The sequence below is a fragment of the Oncorhynchus mykiss genome, chromosome 11, assembly GCF_057628025.1.
Source record: "Oncorhynchus mykiss isolate SJ-2025 chromosome 11, ASM5762802v1, whole genome shotgun sequence".
Lineage (NCBI taxonomy): Eukaryota > Metazoa > Chordata > Actinopteri > Salmoniformes > Salmonidae > Oncorhynchus > Oncorhynchus mykiss.
The window spans coordinates 78,130,856-78,149,360 of NC_143032.1; the positions used below are offsets into that span (position 1 = coordinate 78,130,856).

An 18,505-nucleotide genomic window follows, 5' to 3' on the forward strand; every position below is an offset into this window, starting at 1 on the left:
GACTCTGCTGGAAGAGGGGGTACAGTGGGGATAGCTGACTCTGCTGGAAGAGGGGGTACAGTGGGGATAGCTGACTGCTGGAAGAGGGGGTACAGTGGGGATAGCTGACTCTGCTGGAAGAGGGGGTACAGTGGGGATAGCTGACTCTGCTGGAAGAGGGGGTACAGTGGGGATAGCTGACTCTGCTGGAAGAGGGGGTACAGTGGGGATAGCTGACCATGCTGGAAGAGGGGGTACAGTGGGGATAGCGGACTCTGCTGGAAGAGGGGGTACAGTGGGGATAGCTGACCATGCTGGAAGAGGGGGTACAGGGGGGATAGCTGACTCTGCTGGAAGAGGGGGTACAGTGGGGATAGCTGACTCTGCTGGAAGAGGGGGTACAGTGGGGATAGCTGACCATGCTGGAAGAGGGGGTACAGGGGAGATAGCTGACCATGCTGGAAGAAGGGGTACAGTGGGGATAGCTGACTCTGCTAGAAGAGGGGGTACAGTGGGGATAGCTGACTCTGCTAGAAGAGGGGGTACAGTGGGGATAGCTGACTCTGCTAGAAGAGGGAGTACAGTGGGAATAGCTGACTCTGCTGGAAGAGGGGGTACAGTGGGGATAGCTGACCATGGTGGAAGAGGGGGTACAGTGGGGATAGCTGACCCTGCTGGAAGAGGGGGTACAGTGGGGATAGCTGACCATGCTGGAAGAGGGGGGATAGAACAGTGCTGGAACAGTGGGGATAGCTGACTCTGCTGGAAGAGGGGGTACAGTGGGGATAGCTGACTGCTGGAAGAGGGGGTACAGTGGGGATAGCTGACTCTGCTGGAAGAGGGGGTACAGTGGGAATAGCTGACTCTGCTGGAAGAGGGGGTACAGTGGGGATAGCTGACCATGCTGGAAGAGGGGGGATAGAACAGTGCTGGAACAGTGGGGATAGCTGACTCTGCTGGAAGAGGGGGTACAGTGGGGATAGCTGACTGCTGGAAGAGGGGGTACAGTGGGGATAGCTGACTGCTGGAAGAGGGGGTACAGTGGGGATAGCTGACCATGCTGGAAGAGGGGGTACAGTGGGGATAGCTGACTCTGCTGGAAGAGGGGGTACAGTGGGGATAGCTGACTCTGCTGGAAGAGGGGGTACAGTGGGGATAGCTGACTCTGCTGGAAGAGGGGGTACAGTGGGGATAGCTGACTCTGCTGGAAGAGGGGGTACAGTGGGGATAGCTGACCATGCTGGAAGAGGGGGTACAGTGGGGATAGCTGACTCTGCTGGAAGAGGGGGTACAGTGGGGATAGCTGACTCTGCTGGAAGAGGGGGTACAGTGGGAATAGCTGACCATGCTGGAAGAGGGGGGATAGAACAGTGCTGGAACAGTGGGGATAGCTGACCATGCTGGAAGAGGGGGTACAGTGGGGATAGCTGACTGCTGGAAGAGGGGGTACAGTGGGGATAGCTGACTGCTGGAAGAGGGGGTACAGTGGGGATAGCTGACTCTGCTGGAAGAAGGGGTACAGTGGGGATAGCTGACTCTGCTGGAAGAGGGGGTACAGTGGGGATAGCTGACACTGTACACACTACCAGCCACAGGGTTGACTTTTAAACTGGGGGGAGAGAATCGTTCCTCAAGACAATTTGGCATAATGTCCGTGTGTGTGTGTGTGTGTGTGTGTGTGTGCGCGCGCTCTCTCTCACAGTCTCCTCAGTCCCTGGTAGTGTGTGTAAACGCACATATATAAGTGTGTGTAGTAGTGTGTGTGTCATATGCTGCTCTCTGATGGGTTGTGGTGGTGGTTGTGAGGCAGAGAGTTCTGCTCGTTGAGGAGAGAGGTGGTCTCGTCAGCCAGGAGGGGGCTTTTCTCCGGAGTGGGGTTGTCGTCAGCTAGGAAGAAGAGGGTGGCGGTGCCCACGGGGGGCGGGGTACCCTCCAGACGGGGGTGGCCGCAATCAGGCGACTGGGGGGAGGAATCCAGACGAGACGCCATCAGACCGTTCTGGTACTGGGCACGTGTGATCTGAGAGAGAGGGAACAGGGACACGGTGAGGGATAAAGAGAAAGAGAGATTGAGATAAAAAGAGAGAAGGAGAACGAGGGAGAGGGAAGAGAGAGAGGGAGGGAGAGGGGAGAGAGGGAAGAGAGAGAGGGAGGGAGAGGGGAGAGAGAGAGAGGGAGGGAGAGGGGAGAGAGAAAGAGGGAGGGAGAGAAAGAAAGAGGGAGAGCGAGGGGGAGAGCGAGGGAGAGGGGGGAGAGAGAGGGAGAGAGGGGAGAGCGGGGGGAGAGAGAGGGAGAGAGGGGAGAGCGAGGGGAGAGAAAGGGGGAGGGAGAGAAAGAGGGAGAGAGGGAGGAGGAGAGAGGTAGAAAGAGAGGGGAGAGAGAGGGGAGAGCGAGGGAGAGAGGGGAGAGCGAGGGAGAGAGGGGAGAGCGAGGGAGAGAGGGGAGAGCGAGGGAGAGAGGGGAGAGCGAGGGAGAGAGGGGAGAGCGAGGGAGAGAGGGGAGAGCGAGGGAGAGAGGGGAGAGCGAGGGAGAGAGGGGAGAGCGAGGGAGAGAGGGGAGAGCGAGGGAGAGAGGGGAGAGCGAGGGAGAGAGGGGAGAGCGAGGGAGAGCGAGGGAGAGAGGGGAGAGCGAGGGAGAGCGAGGGAGAGAGGGGAGAGCGAGGGAGAGAGGGGAGAGCGAGGGAGAGAGGGGAGAGCGAGGGAGAGGGAGAGAAAGAGGGAGGGAGAGGGAGAGAAAGAGGGCGAGAGGGAGGGAGAGAGAGAAGAGGGAGAGTATCAAGGTGTTGTAATGTAGTGATAGGACAAAAGCCTACACACACGGTCTCTCTCCTGAACAAATCATTAAAGCTCAGTGCAGGAGGTATCAATGTATGGTCGGGTATCCTCACCTTGACGAACTGCAGGTCTGAGAGAGCCCGTACGTAGAAGTCGGGTGTGTATGACGGTGAGGGGACAGTGAACTGAGTGTTGAGCTGGCTGTTACTGCCGCCGACAGACACCGACTCCGTCCGATCTGCAGCGCTCAGAGACGCTGTCCTGTTCAAACCACTGATGTGTGACGGGGAGCGGAACTCTGAAACACACACAGGCTCGTAGCGTTAGAGTGAGCAACAAGAGAAAATAATCACACTCACAAGTGCAGATGCAGATGCACACAAACAAAAAGGTATGGCAATGGTACACAAAACATGTAAACACACTAACACAGGTAAAACTGTTGATGAAATGGAAGGCTAACTGTGAATAATGGGCGAACCAGGCAAAGCTGCCTTCTAGAGGCCAGTACACAGTTCATTCAGCACCGGACATGTCAACGGGACGGACAGAGAGAGACAGACCTGTTAGAGAGAGAGAGACCTGTTAGAGAGAGAGAGACCTGTTAGAGAGAGAGAGACCTGTTAGAGAGAGAGAGACCTGTCAGAGAGAGACAGACCTGTCAGAGAGAGACAGACCTGTCAGAGAGAGACAGACCTGTCAGAGAGAGAGAGACCTGTCAGAGAGAGACAGACCTGTCAGAGAGAGACAGACCTGTCAGAGAGAGACAGACCTGTCAGAGAGAGACAGACCTGTCAGAGAGAGACAGACCTGTCAGAGAGAGACAGACCAGTTAGAGAGAGACAGACCTGTTAGAGAGAGACAGACCTGTCAGAGAGAGACAGACCTGTCAGAGAGAGACAGACAGACCTGTCAGAGAGAGACCTGTCAGAGAGAGACCTGTTAGAGAGAGAGTACAGACCTGTTAGAGAGAGACCTGTTAGAGAGAGTACAGACCTGTTAGAGAGAGACCTGTTAGAGAGAGTACAGACCTGTTAGAGAGAGACCTGTTAGAGAGAGACCTGTTAGAGAGAGACCTGTTAGAGAGAGACCTGTTAGAAAGAGACCTGTTAGAGACAGACAGAATATTTAATACCAGTTTCTACACACCTCAAAAATGTGAAATCCGTTAATTTCACACTGCTCGCAATATTTGGCACACATTGAATAACATGATGCCATGCCAGTGCCTCACTAAAATGTATCCACGTGGATTTCTTTAAAAAGTTACAGACGTCCCGCAACTGGACCTGACCTTCAGAGCTGGCATATACACACCAACCAGTCTGAAGAAGTGTGTGACATCCTGTGTGTGTGTGTGTGTGTGTGTGCCAGTGCCAGTGCCAGTGCCGAAGATGAGGTGCATGATTGTCAGGCGTGGCGTGAACACATAGTAATGCAGTGTCCAATAGCTGAAGATCCACTTGTCGACCACTCAGCCAATAACAAGGTAGAGAAGACACCCAGCTTCCAGTTTCTGCGACATAAACCCTGGCCTGTGATGCCAGCTAGAGAAGACACCCAGCTTCCAGTTTCTGCAACATAAACCCTGGCCTGTGATGCCAGGTAGAGAAGACACCCAGCTTCCAGTTTCTGCGACATAAACCCTGGCCTGTGATGCCAGGTAGAGAAGGGGCAGTGCCAGTCTTAGCCCAGTTGCCAACCCTAAAGCCTTAAAAAAGGTAGGTAACCACTAATCACATCAACAAACTGCCCGCCACTGCCCTCTGCAGGCCAGGAAGACACATTACCTGGTATTATCAAGAGGGTGTCGGTTGTCCTTTGGTGCAACACACACACCACCAAAGCTAGTGAGAGTCAGCAGGTAGCTTGAGATTTGTTGGTTTAAAATTGCAGATGAAGGCTAGAAACAGAAGTCATTTAGGACATTTCCTCGCAGCGTTAGTGTTTGTTAGCGTTTTTGATTGGTGAAGGGTTGCGTGTGACTGATGCTGATGATTCTGTAGACTACTCACTAGTCACTACCATTTTCTATTAAACAACTACATACAGTACAATAAAGTAGTGGGTGTTACGGTTACATTCTCCCCCCCCCCCCCCCCCCCCAGCCTGGGTGTTACAGTTAAATGTTTCCCCAGTGCCCAGACATGCCGGAGGTTACCTGGCAACCTGGAGAACAGAGAGAACCGCTTTAGAGAGAGGTGACGAGGACGAGATGACACCACTGAGAGAAACAGATGGAGGGAGGAGATCAAAGACAAAGAAGAGAGAGAGAGACAGAGACAGAGACAAAGAAGAGAGAGAGAGACAGAGACAAAGAAGAGAGAGAGAGACAGAGACAAAGAAGAGAGAGAGAGACAGAGACAGAGACAAAGAAGAGAGAGACAGAGACAAAGAAGAGAGACAGAGACAAAGAAGAGAGACAGACAAAGAAGAGAGAGACAGAGACAAAGAAGAGAGACACAGAGACAAAGAAGAGAGAGACAGAGACACAGAAGAGAGAGACAGAGACAAAGAAGAGAGAGAGAGACAGAGACAGAGACAAAGAAGAGAGAGACAGAGACAAAGAAGAGAGACAGAGACAAAGAAGAGACAGACAAAGAAGAGAGAGACAGACAAAGAAGAGAGACAGAGACAAAGAAGAGAGACAGACAAAGAAGAGAGACAGACAAAGAAGAGAGAGACAGAGAGAGACAGAGAGAGACAGAGAGAGAGACAGAGAGAGACAGAGAGAGACAGAGAGAGACAGAGAGAGACAGAGAGAGAGACAGAGAGAGACAGAGAGAGAGAGAGACAGAGAGAGAGACAGAGAGCGAGAGAGAGAAAGAGGTAGAGAGACAGAGAGAAAGAGGTAGAGAGAGAGAGAGAGAGAGAGAGAGAGAGAGAGAGAGAGAGAGAGAGAGAGAGAGAGAGAGAGAGAGAGAGAGAGAGAGAGAGAGAGAGAGAGAGAGAGAGAGAGAGAGAGAGAGAGAGAGAGAGAGAGAGAGAGAGAGAAAGAGGGGAGAGAGAGCGAGAGAGGGGTTTAATTGGGGTTTAATTCCTGAACTCATTGCCCCTGCTGACTACTGACAACTACACTAAACCGATCAAATACTGACAACTACACCGGCCAACTACTGACAACTACACCGATAAACTACTGACCTTCACATTGATCAACTACTACACTGATCAACTACTGACAACCACACTGATCAAATACTGACTAATACACTGATCAACTACTGACTACTCTACTGATCAACTACTGATCAACGACACTGATAAACTACTAACAACTACACCGATCAACTACTGACAACTACACTGATCAACTACTGATAAATACCCTGATAAACTACTATACTGACCAACTACTACACTGATCAACTACTGACAACCACACTGATCAAAAACTCGGTAAACTACTGACTAATACACTGATCAACTACTGACCACTACACTGATCAACTAGAGATAACTAAGCCAATCAACTTCTGACAACTACACCAATCATCTACACTGATCAACTATTGACAACTACTGAATAACTAATGAATATGACACTGACACCGATCAACTACAACACTGGTCTACTACACCAATCAACTACAACACTGATCTACTACACCGATAAACTACTGACAACGACGCCAATCAACCACTGACAACAACGCCGATCAACCACTGACAACTACACCGGCCAACTACTGACAACTACACCGACCAACTACTGACAACTACACTGATCAACTACTGACAACTACATCAATCAACTACTGGCAACTACACTGATCAACTACTGATTACTACACTGATCAACTACTACACCGACCAACTACTGACAACTACATCAATCAACTACTGGCAACTACACTGATCAACTGACTGCTACACTGATCAACTACTGACAACCACACTGATCAAATACTGACAACTACTGACTAATACACTGATTAACTACTGACTACCCCACTGATCAACTAATACACTGATCAACTACAACACTGATCAACTACTGACGACTACAGTGATCAGCCACTCACTACTAGATTGATCAAATACTGACAACTACACTGATCAACTACCACACTGAACTACTGACAACTATACTGATCAACTACCACACTGAACCACTGACCACTACACTGATCAACTACAGACTACCACATTGACCATCTATGACACCGATCAACTACCACACTGAACCAATGACAACTACACCGATCAACTACCACACTGACCCAATGACAACTACACCGATCAACTACCACACTGACCAACTACTGACTACTACACTGATCAACTACTGGCTACTACACTGACCAACAACTGACAACCACACTGATCAACTACTACACTGACCAACTACTGACAACTAAACTGGCCAACTACTACACTGACCAACTACTGACAATTACACCGATCAACTACTGCACTGATCAACTACTGACAACCACACTGATCAAATACTGACAACTACATTGATCAACTACTGACCACTACACTGATCAACTACACCGATCAACTCCTGACTACTACATTGATCAACTACACTGATAAACTACAGACAACTACGCCGATCAACTACAGACAACTACGCCGATTAACTACTGACTACTACACTGATCAACTATTGACAACTGCTGAATAACTACTGATAAGTATACTGACCAACTGACACCTACACCGATCAACTAATACACTGATCAACTACAACACTGATCTACTACACCGATAAACCACTGGCAACTACGCCGATCAACTACGCCGGTCAACTACTGAAAACTACGCAGATCAACTACTGACCACTACGCCGATTAACTACTACACCGACCAACTACTGACTACTACACCGATCAACTACTGACCACAACACTGATCAACAACCGACAACTACACTGGCCAACCACAACACGGATCAACAACTGACAACTACACTGGCCAACCACAACACGGATCAACAACTGACAACTACACCGACCAACTACTGAAACTACGCCGATCAACTACTGACCACAACACCGATCAACAACCGACAACTACTGACCACTACGCCGATTAACTACTACACCGACCAACTACTGACTACTACACCGATCAACTACTGACCACAACACTGATCAACAACCGACAACTACACTGGCCAACAACCGACAACTACACTGGCCAACCACAACACGGATCAACAACTGACAACTACACTGGCCAACCACAACACGGATCAACAACTGACAACTACACTGGCCAACCACAACACGGATCAACAACTGACAACTACACTGGCCAACCACAACACAGATCAACAACTGACAACTACACCGACCAACTACTGAAACTACGCCGATCAACTACTGACCACAACACCGATCAACAACCGACAACTACGCCGATCAACTACTGACCAGAACACCGATCAACAACCGACAACTACGCCAACCAACTACAGACAACTACGCCGATATACTACTGACTAATGCACTGATCAACACGGATACACTGATGAACTACTGACAACTACTGAACAGCTAATGACTACAACACTGACCAACTACACTGATCAACTACTACGCCGATCAACTACTGACAACTATGCCAACCAACTGCTCACAACTACACCAACGAACTACTGACAACTACGCCAACCAACTACTGACAACTACGCCGATCAACTACTGACTAATACGCTGATCAACTGATGAACTATTGAACAACTACTGAAAACTACGCAGATCAACTACTGACAACTACGCCGATTAACTACTACACCGACCAACTACTGACTACTACACCGATCAACTACTGACCACAACACTGGCCAACCACAACACGGATCAACAACTGACAACTACACTGGCCAACCACAACACGGATCAACAACTGACAACTACACTGGCCAACCACAACACGGATCAACAACTGACAACTACACCGACCAACTACTGAAACTACGCCAATCAACTACTGACCACAACACCGATCAACAACCGACAACTACGCCGATCAACTACTGACCAGAACACCAATCAACAACCGACAACTACGCCAACCAACTACTGACCACTACGCCAATTAACTACTACACCAACCAACTACTGACTACTACACCGATCAACTACTGACCACAACACGGATCAACAACTGACAACTACACTGGCCAACCACAACACGGATCAACAACTGACAACTACACTGGCCAACCACAACACAGATCAACAACTGACAACTACACCGACCAACTACTGAAACTACGCCGATCAACTACTGACCACAACACCGATCAACAACCGACAACTACGCTGATCAACTACTGACCAGAACACCGATCAACAACCGACAACTACGCCAACCAACTACAGATCAACTACTGACTAATACGCTGATCAACTGATGAACTACTGAACAACTAATGACTACGACACTGGCCAACTACTGACAACTACACCGATCAACTACTACACCGATCAACTGACAACTATGCCAACCAACTACACCGACCAACTACTGACAACTACACCGATCAACTACTACGCCGATCAACTACTGACAACTACGCCGATTAACTATTGACTGTTGAATAACTACTGACAAGTATACTGACCAACTGACACCTACACCGATCAACTACAACACTGATAAACTACCGACAACTACGCCGATCAACTACTGAAAACTACGCAGATCAACTACTGACCACTACGCCGATTAACTACTGACCACAACACGGAACAACAACTGACAACTACACTGGCCAACTGACAAGTACACCGGTCAACTGACAACTACACTGACCAACCACAGACAACTACGCCGATCAACCACAGACAACTACGCGATCAACCACAGACAACTACGAAAATCAACTACTGAAACAACGCCGACCAACTACTGACTACTACACCGATCAACTACTGACCACAACACCGATCAACAACCGACAACTACGCCAACCAACTACAGACAACTACGCCAAACAACTACAGACAACTACGCCGATATACTACTGACTAATGCACTGATCAACACGGATGAACTACTGAACAGCTAATGACTACAACACTGACCAACTACGCTGATCAACTACTACGCCGATCAACTACTGACAACTATGCCAACCAACTGCTCACAACTACACCAACCAACTACTGACAACTACGCCGATCAACTACTACGCCGATCAACTACTGACAACTACGCCGATCAACTACTGACTAATACACTGATCAACCACTGACTACTACACTGATCAACTACTGACAACCCCGCTGATCAACTACTGACCACTACATTGATCAACTACTGACCACTACATTGATCAACTACACTGATCAACCACAGACAACTACGCCGATCAACTACGCCGATTAACTACTGACTACCACAGTGATGAACTACACTGATCAACCATTGACAACTACTGAATAACTACTGACAACTACTGAATAACTACTGACAAGCACACTGACCAACTGACACCTACGCCGATCAACTACTACACTGATCAACTACAACACGATTAAATACAATACTGATCTACTACACCGATAAACCACTGACAACTACGCCGATCAACTGCTCACAACTACGCCGACCAACTACTGACAACTACGCCAACCAACTACTGACAACTACGCCGATCAACTACTGACTAATACACTGATCAACTGATGAACTACTGACAACTAATGACTACGACACTGACCAACAACTGACAACCACACTGATCAACTACTACACTGACCAACTACTGACTACCACGCCAACCAACTACCGACCACTACGCCGATCAACTACAGACCACTACGCCGATCAACTACTACACTCACCAACTACTGACTACTACACTGATCAACTAAACTGATCAACTACACTGGTCAACTACCACAGTTATCAACTTCCGACAACTACACCTCTTTTCAACTACTGACAACTACACTGATCAACCACTGACAACTACACTGATCAACCACTGACTACGACACTGATCACTTCAAATCTGTTGTCTTGCCCATTCACCCTCTGAATGGCACAAACACACAATCCATGTCTCAATTGCCTCAATGCTTAAAAATCCTTATTTAATCTGTCTCCTCCCCTTGAAATCAGAAACAAGGGTTTAGCAGTGCTGTGAACTGACCAATCAGCGAGACTGAGTTTTTTTTTAAATGTCATTATTTAACCTTTATTTAACTAGGCACGTCAGTTAAGAACAAATTCTTATTTACAATGACGGACTACCAAAAGGCAAAAAGCCTCCTACTGGAACTGGGGCTGGGATTAAAAATCAAATATAAATATAGGACAAAACACACATCACGACAAGAGAGACACCACAACACTACATAAAGAGAGACCTAAGACAACAACAGCATGGCAGCAACACATGACAACACAGCATGGTAGCAACACAACAGACTGTTCTGAGGGCAGTTTTCATTTCCACTAATGCGATTCATCTTCAACTACACTGATCGAAGTGGGTTTAACAAAGTGACATGAATAAGGGATCATTAGCTTTCACCTGGATTCACCTGTTCAGTCTATGTCATGGAAAAAGCAGGTGTTCCTAATGTTTTGTATAATCAGTGTATATCTCTGGCCACATCTGCATCGTCAATCTATCTCCTGGCCACTAGATGTTAGCAGTGAGACGTCTCAACACTGTCACCACATTACCCACTGAAGTTTGGCAATCCTCAACAGTCATGACAACTGACAACAGAAAGCCACTGAAACCAAGGGAGTAAAATGCTACTGGAGTGAAGGAGAGAGAGAACAGAGTTTGAGATAGACAGAGTAACAGAGGAGAGGGAGAACAGAGTTTGAGAGAGATAGAAGAGAGAGAGAACAGAGTTTGAGAGAGATAGGAGACAGAGAGTAACGGAGGAGAGAGAGAACAGAGTTTGAGAGAGATAGAAGAGAAACAGACAGAGTAATGGAGGAGAGAGAGATAGAAGAGAAACAGACAGTAACAGAGGAGAGAGAACAGAGTTTGAGAGAGATAGAAGACTAAACAGACAGAGTAACGGAGGAGAGAGAGATAGAAGAGAAACAGACAGAGTAACGGAGGAGAGAGAGATAGAAGAGAAACAGTAACGGAGGAGAGAGAGAACAGAGTTTGAGAGAGATAGAAGAGAAACAGACAGAGTAACGGAGGAGAGAGAGAACAGAGTTTGAGAGAGATAGAAGAGAAACAGACAGAGTAATGGAGGAGAGAGAGATAGAAGAGAAACAGACAGTAACAGAGGAGAGAGAACAGAGTTTGAGAGAGATAGAAGACTAAACAGACAGAGTAACGGAGGAGAGAGAGATAGAAGAGAAACAGACAGAGTAACGGAGGAGAGAGAGATAGAAGAGAAACAGAGTAACGGAGGAGAGAGAGAACAGAGTTTGAGAGAGATAGAAGAGAAACAGACAGAGTAACGGAGGAGAGAGAGAACAGAGTTTGAGAGAGATAGAAGACTAAACAGACAGAGTAACGGAGGAGAGAGAGATAGAAGAGAAACAGACAGAGTAACGGAGGAGAGAGAGATAGAAGAGAAACAGACAGAGTAACGGAGGAGAGAGAGAACAGAGTTTGAGAGAGATAGAAAAGAAACAGACAGAGTAACGGAGGAGAGAGAGATAGAAGAGAGACAGATAGAGTAATGGAGGAGAGAGAGATAGAAGAGAGACAGACAGAGTAACGGAGGAGAGAGAGATAGAAGAGAAACAGATAGAGTAACGGAGGAGAGAGAGATAGAAGAGAGACAGATAGAGTAATGGAGGAGAGAGAGATAGAAGAGAGACAGACAGAGTAACGGAGGAGAGAGAGATAGAAGAGAAACAGACAGAGTAACGGAGGAGAGAGAGAACAGAGTTTGAGAGAGATAGAAGAGAAACAGACAGAGTAACGGAGGAGAGAGAGATAGAAGAGAGACAGATAGAGTAATGGAGGAGAGAGAGATAGAAGAGAGACAGACAGAGTAACGGAGGAGAGAGAGATAGAAGAGAAACAGATAGAGTAACGGAGGAGAGATAGAAGAGAGTTTGAGAGAGATAGAAGAGAAACAGATAGAGTAACAGAGGAGAGATAGAAGAGAGTTTGAGAGAGATAGAAGAGAAACAGATAGAGTAACGGAGGAGAGAGAACAGAGTTTGAGAGAGATAGAAGAGAAACAGACAGAGTAACAGAGGAGAGAGATATAGAAAAGAAACAAACAGAGTAATGGAGGAGAGAGAGAGGACTCACCTAACGTGGGAGCACTGAGGGCCATGACTCCGTAGTAGGAGAAGGGTCCCGTCTCAAACTTCATGTTCTCGTTCCCGGCTTCCACCTCCACCCGACCCTGAGCGACACACAGGGAAACACAGACAATGGATTAGGGACAAAGAACAACCCCATACCTCTCTGAATGGCTGGACGGGACAAGGAGATTGAGGGCGTAAGGAGACTTCTTTGAATGTGTCGTCACAGAGAGATGGCCGGAATAGAGACAGAGAGAGGTAGATGGACAGAGACAGACAGGGTGAGGAGGCCTCTATGGTGTTGTCACAGAGCTGGCAGGGTAGGGTGCTGTGGGGGGGGGGGTGAGGAATGTGTGAACTGCAGCAACACAGCACAGTTAATTCCCCCCGCTCATTTTCCTTACTCACATACAACATTGACCCTGGAATCTAAACAGTGGGAGGGAAGGAGAGGAGAAGAGAGGGAAGGAGAGAAAAAAAGAGAAGAAGAAGAGACAAGGAGAGAAGAGACCGAAAGAGAGAGAAGGAGTGAGGAGAAGAAGAGAGGGAGGAGAGGGTAGGTGGGAAAAGAAGAGAGAGAGGGAAGGAGAGAGGAGAAGAGAAGAAGAGAGGGTAGGTGAGAGAAGAAGAGAAGAGAGGGAAGGAGAGAGGAGAAGAAGAGAGGGTAGGTGAGAGAAGAAGAGAGGGTAGGTGAGAGAAGAGAAGAGAGGGAAGGAGAGAGGAGAAGAAGAGAGGGTAGGTGAGAGAAGAAGAGAGGGTAGGTGATAGAAGAAGAGAAGAAGAGAGGGAAGGAGAAAGAAGAAGAGAAGAGAGGGAAGGAGAGAGGAGAAGAAGAGAGAAGGAGGGAGGAGAAGAGAGAAGAGAGGGAAGGAGAAAGAAGAAGAGAAGAGAGGGAAGGAGAGAGGAGAAGAAGAGAGGAGGGAGGAGAAGAATAGAGAAGAGAGGGAAGGAGAGAGGAGAAGAAGAGAGGGAAGGAGAGAGGAGAAGAAGAGAGGAAACGTGGAGGAGGGGATGGAAAGAGACAGGAGAAGAGAGGCATTTAGAATTAGAATGACAGATTTAACTTCTGTCAGCAATTTATTTCCTTCCCAGAAATAAAAGAGCATAAACATATGAACAGAAACCTCCTCAGCCACTCTGACCAAGCTCAGCTCTCTGTCAGAACAGAAACCTCCTCAGCCACTCTGACCCAGCTCAGATCTCTGTCGGAACAGAAACCTCCTCAGCCACTCTGACCCAGCTCAGATCTCTGTCGGAACAGAAACCTCATCAACCACTCTGACCCAGCTCAGCTCTCTATCAGAACAGAAACCTCCTCAGCCACTCTGACCCAGCTCAGCTCTCTGTCAGAACAGAAACCTCCTCAGCCACTCTGACCCAGCTCAGCTCTCTGTCAGAACAGAAACCTCCTCAGCCACTCTGACCCAGCTCAGATCTCTGTCGGAACAGAAACCTCATCAGCCACTCTGACCCAGCTCAGATCTCTGTCGGAACAGAAACCTCATCAGCCACTCTGACCCAGCTCAGATCTCTGTCGGGAACAGAAACCTCCTCAGCCACTCTGACCCAGCTCAGATCTCTGTCAGAACAGAAACCTCCTCAGGCACTCTGCCCCAGCTCAGATCTGTAAAGGACATACAGCCCTTGAATAGACCATCAGAGTATACAAAGGACACATGTTTACACACCTCCACACCATGCGTGGTATGTTTAAAGTAGGAGAGGTCAGAGAGAGAAAGAATAGAACCAGACAGGAGGGGTGAAAAGCTAGACGCTATTCTAGTCTGACCTGCTCTACATGTCCATCCATCAGCTTTCACAACACACACACACACACACACACACACACACACACACACACACACACACACACGTCCTGGGTTCAAATATGTTCAAAATCATTTAAATACTTTATCTGTGCTTGATTGAGCTTGTCTGGCATAATGAATCAACAGAATGGTCCCAAAACTGCAAACTCTGCCCATCTGGCTCAAAGTATTTAAAAGATTTCAAACAGGATTTGAACCCAGGTGTGGTTTACAGTGCAATACACACAGCACATTACACATTATGAGACATTTAATGATAGCTGAACACCACAATACGCTTAGCCTCAATTGATTAAGGTTAGTTGAACATTATGATCAGGTCACACAGGAACATCAAGCTGAGTGGGTTACACAGTGTGTTCAACCAGAATATGACTTGAACATTAGCCGTTGAACAGAAGGCAGTGCTCGTAGTGTGTGTGTGTGTGTGTGTGTGTGTTCATGTAACCACATGGGTCTAGGTAGGTCGGGGTCAAAGTTCAGGTGTTTATGAATGAATCATCAACAGTGAGAGAACCCTAACTGACCCCTCCTGAGAAGAGAGTTCTCTGTGTTCCACTGACTGTCTACTAGAACATGATGAACCTCTAGAGCAGGGACCGGCAACTCTAGTCCAAACAGGCCCTGCAGTGTGGGTGTATCTCGCACCATGATTACTTGATTATTTGTGTCAGTGCTGGGCTGGAACAAAAGGCTGCACACGGTCTATTATCTCCAGGAGCAGAGGTTATCTAGATTACAGCTGGTGTATCTGTTGACAGGACGAACTTGCATGACCCCGAGCGAGAGAGAGCGAGGAAGAGAGAGAGAGGTAGAGAGAGAGAGGGAGAGAAAGAGGTAGAGTGTGTGTGTGTGTGTGTGTGTGTGTGTGTGTGTGTGTGTGTGTGTGTGTGATAAAATCATAGCCTATTTGAAATAATGGCTGACATATTCCTGAACGGGGCTGCCTGTACTTTGCATACAGCTGGATGTGTGTTAAAATGTTCTGCCTTCATAACTGACTGAAACTGTCAGTCCCTGTCGGACCGGTCTCACCTGCCTGCCTGCATGTTGTGTGATAAAAAGGCTTTATGAAATAATGGCTGATATATTACTGAATAGGGCTGCCAGTAGTTTGCAAACAGCTGCACATCATGTGATGAGAGTGGCCAGCTACAGTGGAGCAGCAAAACGCCAGTACACACACAATCTACTAGCACCCACCACCAAAAATCATTCTCCCCTCCATGCCTCCCTCCCTCCCTCCCCGCCTTTCTCAATCCCCTCCTCCCACCCTTCCCTCCCTCCCTCACACCAAGGGGCAAATATTTGATCGCTGATGACAATATTCTGGAAACAGAATCGACTGACGTCTGGGAGCAGAGACGAACAAACAACCAACCAAAAATAGGCCTATGTAATGACACACACACACACACACACACACACACACACACACACACACACACACACACACACACACACACACACACACACGTAGCTGTAATAACGGTGGAATGAAGATTGGGGCGGAGGGAGATTATCTGGAAGAGAATGGTCCCATTTCTCATGACTCTGCTCCCACGCATATGCTATTAACAAATGCTGCCCCCCCCTACACACAGACACACATTTCCAAAAACAACCAATTCATTCATGAACACAGCGCATTCGGAAACTATTCAGACCCCTCAACTTTTTTCACATTTTGTTACGTTACAGCCTTATTCTAAAACAGATTAAATAAAACAGTTTCCTCAGCAATCGACACACCCCATTGTGACAAAGCGAAAACATATTTTGGGACATTTTTGAAAATGTATTAAAAAACAAACACAGAAATACTCTATTTACAGGGCCTCCCGGGTGGCGCAGTGGTTAAGGGCGCTGTACTGCAGCGCCAGCTGTGCCATCAGAGTCCCTGGGTTCGCGCCCAGGCTCTGTCATAACCGGCCGCGACCGGGAGGTCCGTGGGGCGACGCACAATTGGCCTAGCGTCACCCGGGTTAGGGAGGGCTTGGTCGGTAGGGGTGTCCTTGTCTCATCGCGCACCAGCGACTCCTGTGGCGGGCTGGGCGCAGTGTGCGCTAACCAAGGTGGCCAGGTGCACGGTGTTTCCTCCGGCGCATTGGTGCGGCTGGCTTCCGGGTTGGATGCGCACTGTGTTAAGAAGCAGTGCGGCTTGGTTGGGTTGTGTATCGGAGGACGCATGACTCTGTTTCCATTGATCATTCTTGAAATGTTTCTACAACTTGATTGTCCACCTGTGGTGAAATCAATTGATTGGACATTATTTGGAAAGGTCCCACAGTTGACAGTGTATGTCAGAGCAAAAACCAAGCCATGAGGTCGAAGGAATTGTCTGTAGAGCTTGAGACAGGATTTTGTCGAGGCACAAATCTTGGGAAAGGTACCAAAACATTTCTGCATCATTGGAGGTCCTCAAAGACACAGTGGCCTCAATCATTCTTAAATGGAAGAAGCACCAAGATTTTTCCGAGAGCTGGCACACACACACTCTCTACCTCTTTCTCTCCCTCTCTCAAGAACTCTTTGGCCTGAATTCCTCCAGACGTGACGCTTGACATTCAGGCCAAAGAGTTCAATCTTGGTTTCATCAGACCAGAGATGACCACCATCTTGTTTCTCATGGTCAGGGTCCTTTAGGTGCCTTTTGGCAAACTCCAAGTGGGCTGTCATGTGCCTTTTTACTGAGGAGTGGCTTCTGTCTGGCCACTACCATAAAGGCCTGATTGGTGGAGTGCTGCAGAGATGGTTGTCCTTCTGGAAGGTTCTCCCATTTCCACAGAGGAACTTCGGATTCTTGGTCACCTATCTGACCAAGACCCTTCTCTCCCGATTGCTCAGTTTGGCCGGGCGGCCAGCTCTCGGAAGAATCTTGGTGCTTCTTCCATTTAAGAATGATGGAGGCCACTGTGTCTGGCACCATCCCTACGGTGAAGCATGGTGGGGGCAGCATCATGCTGTGGGGATGTTTTTCAGCAGCAGGGACTGGGAGACTAGTCAGGATTGATGGAAAGATGACCAGAGCAAAGAATCCTTGATGGAAACCTCCTCCGGAGCGCTCAGGACCTCAGACTGGGGGCGAAGGTTCACCTTCCAACAGGACAACAACCCTAAGCACACATCCAAGACAACACAGGAGTGGCTTTGGGACAAGTCTCTGAATGTCCTTGAGTGGTCCAGCCAGAGCCTGGACTTGAACCTGATCAAACATCTCTGGAGAGACCTGAAAATAGCTGTGCAGCAACGCTCCCGATCCAACCTGACAGAGCTTGAGAGAATCTGCAGAGAAGAATGGGAGAAATTCCTCAAATGCTGGTGTGGCAATTTTGTACCCAAGACTCAAGGTTGTAATTACTGCTAAAGGTGCTTCAACAAAGTTCTGAGTAAAGGGTCTGAATATTTATGTGAATGTTATATTTCCGGTTTGTTATTTTTGTATAAATTTAAAATAATGTAATACATTTTAGAATAGGGCTCTAACCTAACAAAATGAGTGCCCACTTTTTAATTTTGCTCCAGAAACTAAGTCCAGTTGTGCACCTGGTGATGGAACGGGTTACCAGATGCAAATATCGAGATGGTTTTTGGGGCCTTCTGGGGGGTGCTGGAGGTCCATGGCCGAGTTGGGGAACCCCCCCGGGTCATTTTGGACATTTTTCAAAAAACCTTCAAAAAATGTTCAGATTTTGCTCCAGAGACTAAGTCCAGGTG

At 48.0% G+C, this 18,505-nt stretch overlaps 1 protein-coding gene across 2 annotated transcripts in view; it reads right to left on the bottom strand.

The window, feature by feature from the left end:
* Positions 1-1,083: 1,083 nt before the first annotated feature.
* cnnm4b (cyclin and CBS domain divalent metal cation transport mediator 4b) overlaps positions 1,084-18,505 on the bottom strand; it is a 70,448-nt gene continuing 53,026 nt past the window's right edge. Inside the window, exons 5-8 of one of the 2 annotated variants that reach the window (XM_036936382.2) lie at positions 12,964-13,060; positions 4,915-4,977; positions 2,867-3,051; positions 1,362-1,999 (exon numbers count right to left, since the gene is read on the bottom strand). In XM_036936382.2, the coding sequence (XP_036792277.1) occupies positions 1,745-1,999; positions 2,867-3,051; positions 4,915-4,977; positions 12,964-13,060 (600 nt within the window). In that variant the 3' untranslated portion in view covers positions 1,362-1,744. Of the gene's footprint in view, positions 2,000-2,866; positions 3,052-4,914; positions 4,978-12,963; positions 13,061-18,505 lie in introns of both variants that reach the window. The other variant, XM_036936383.2, reaches the window with a different exon arrangement.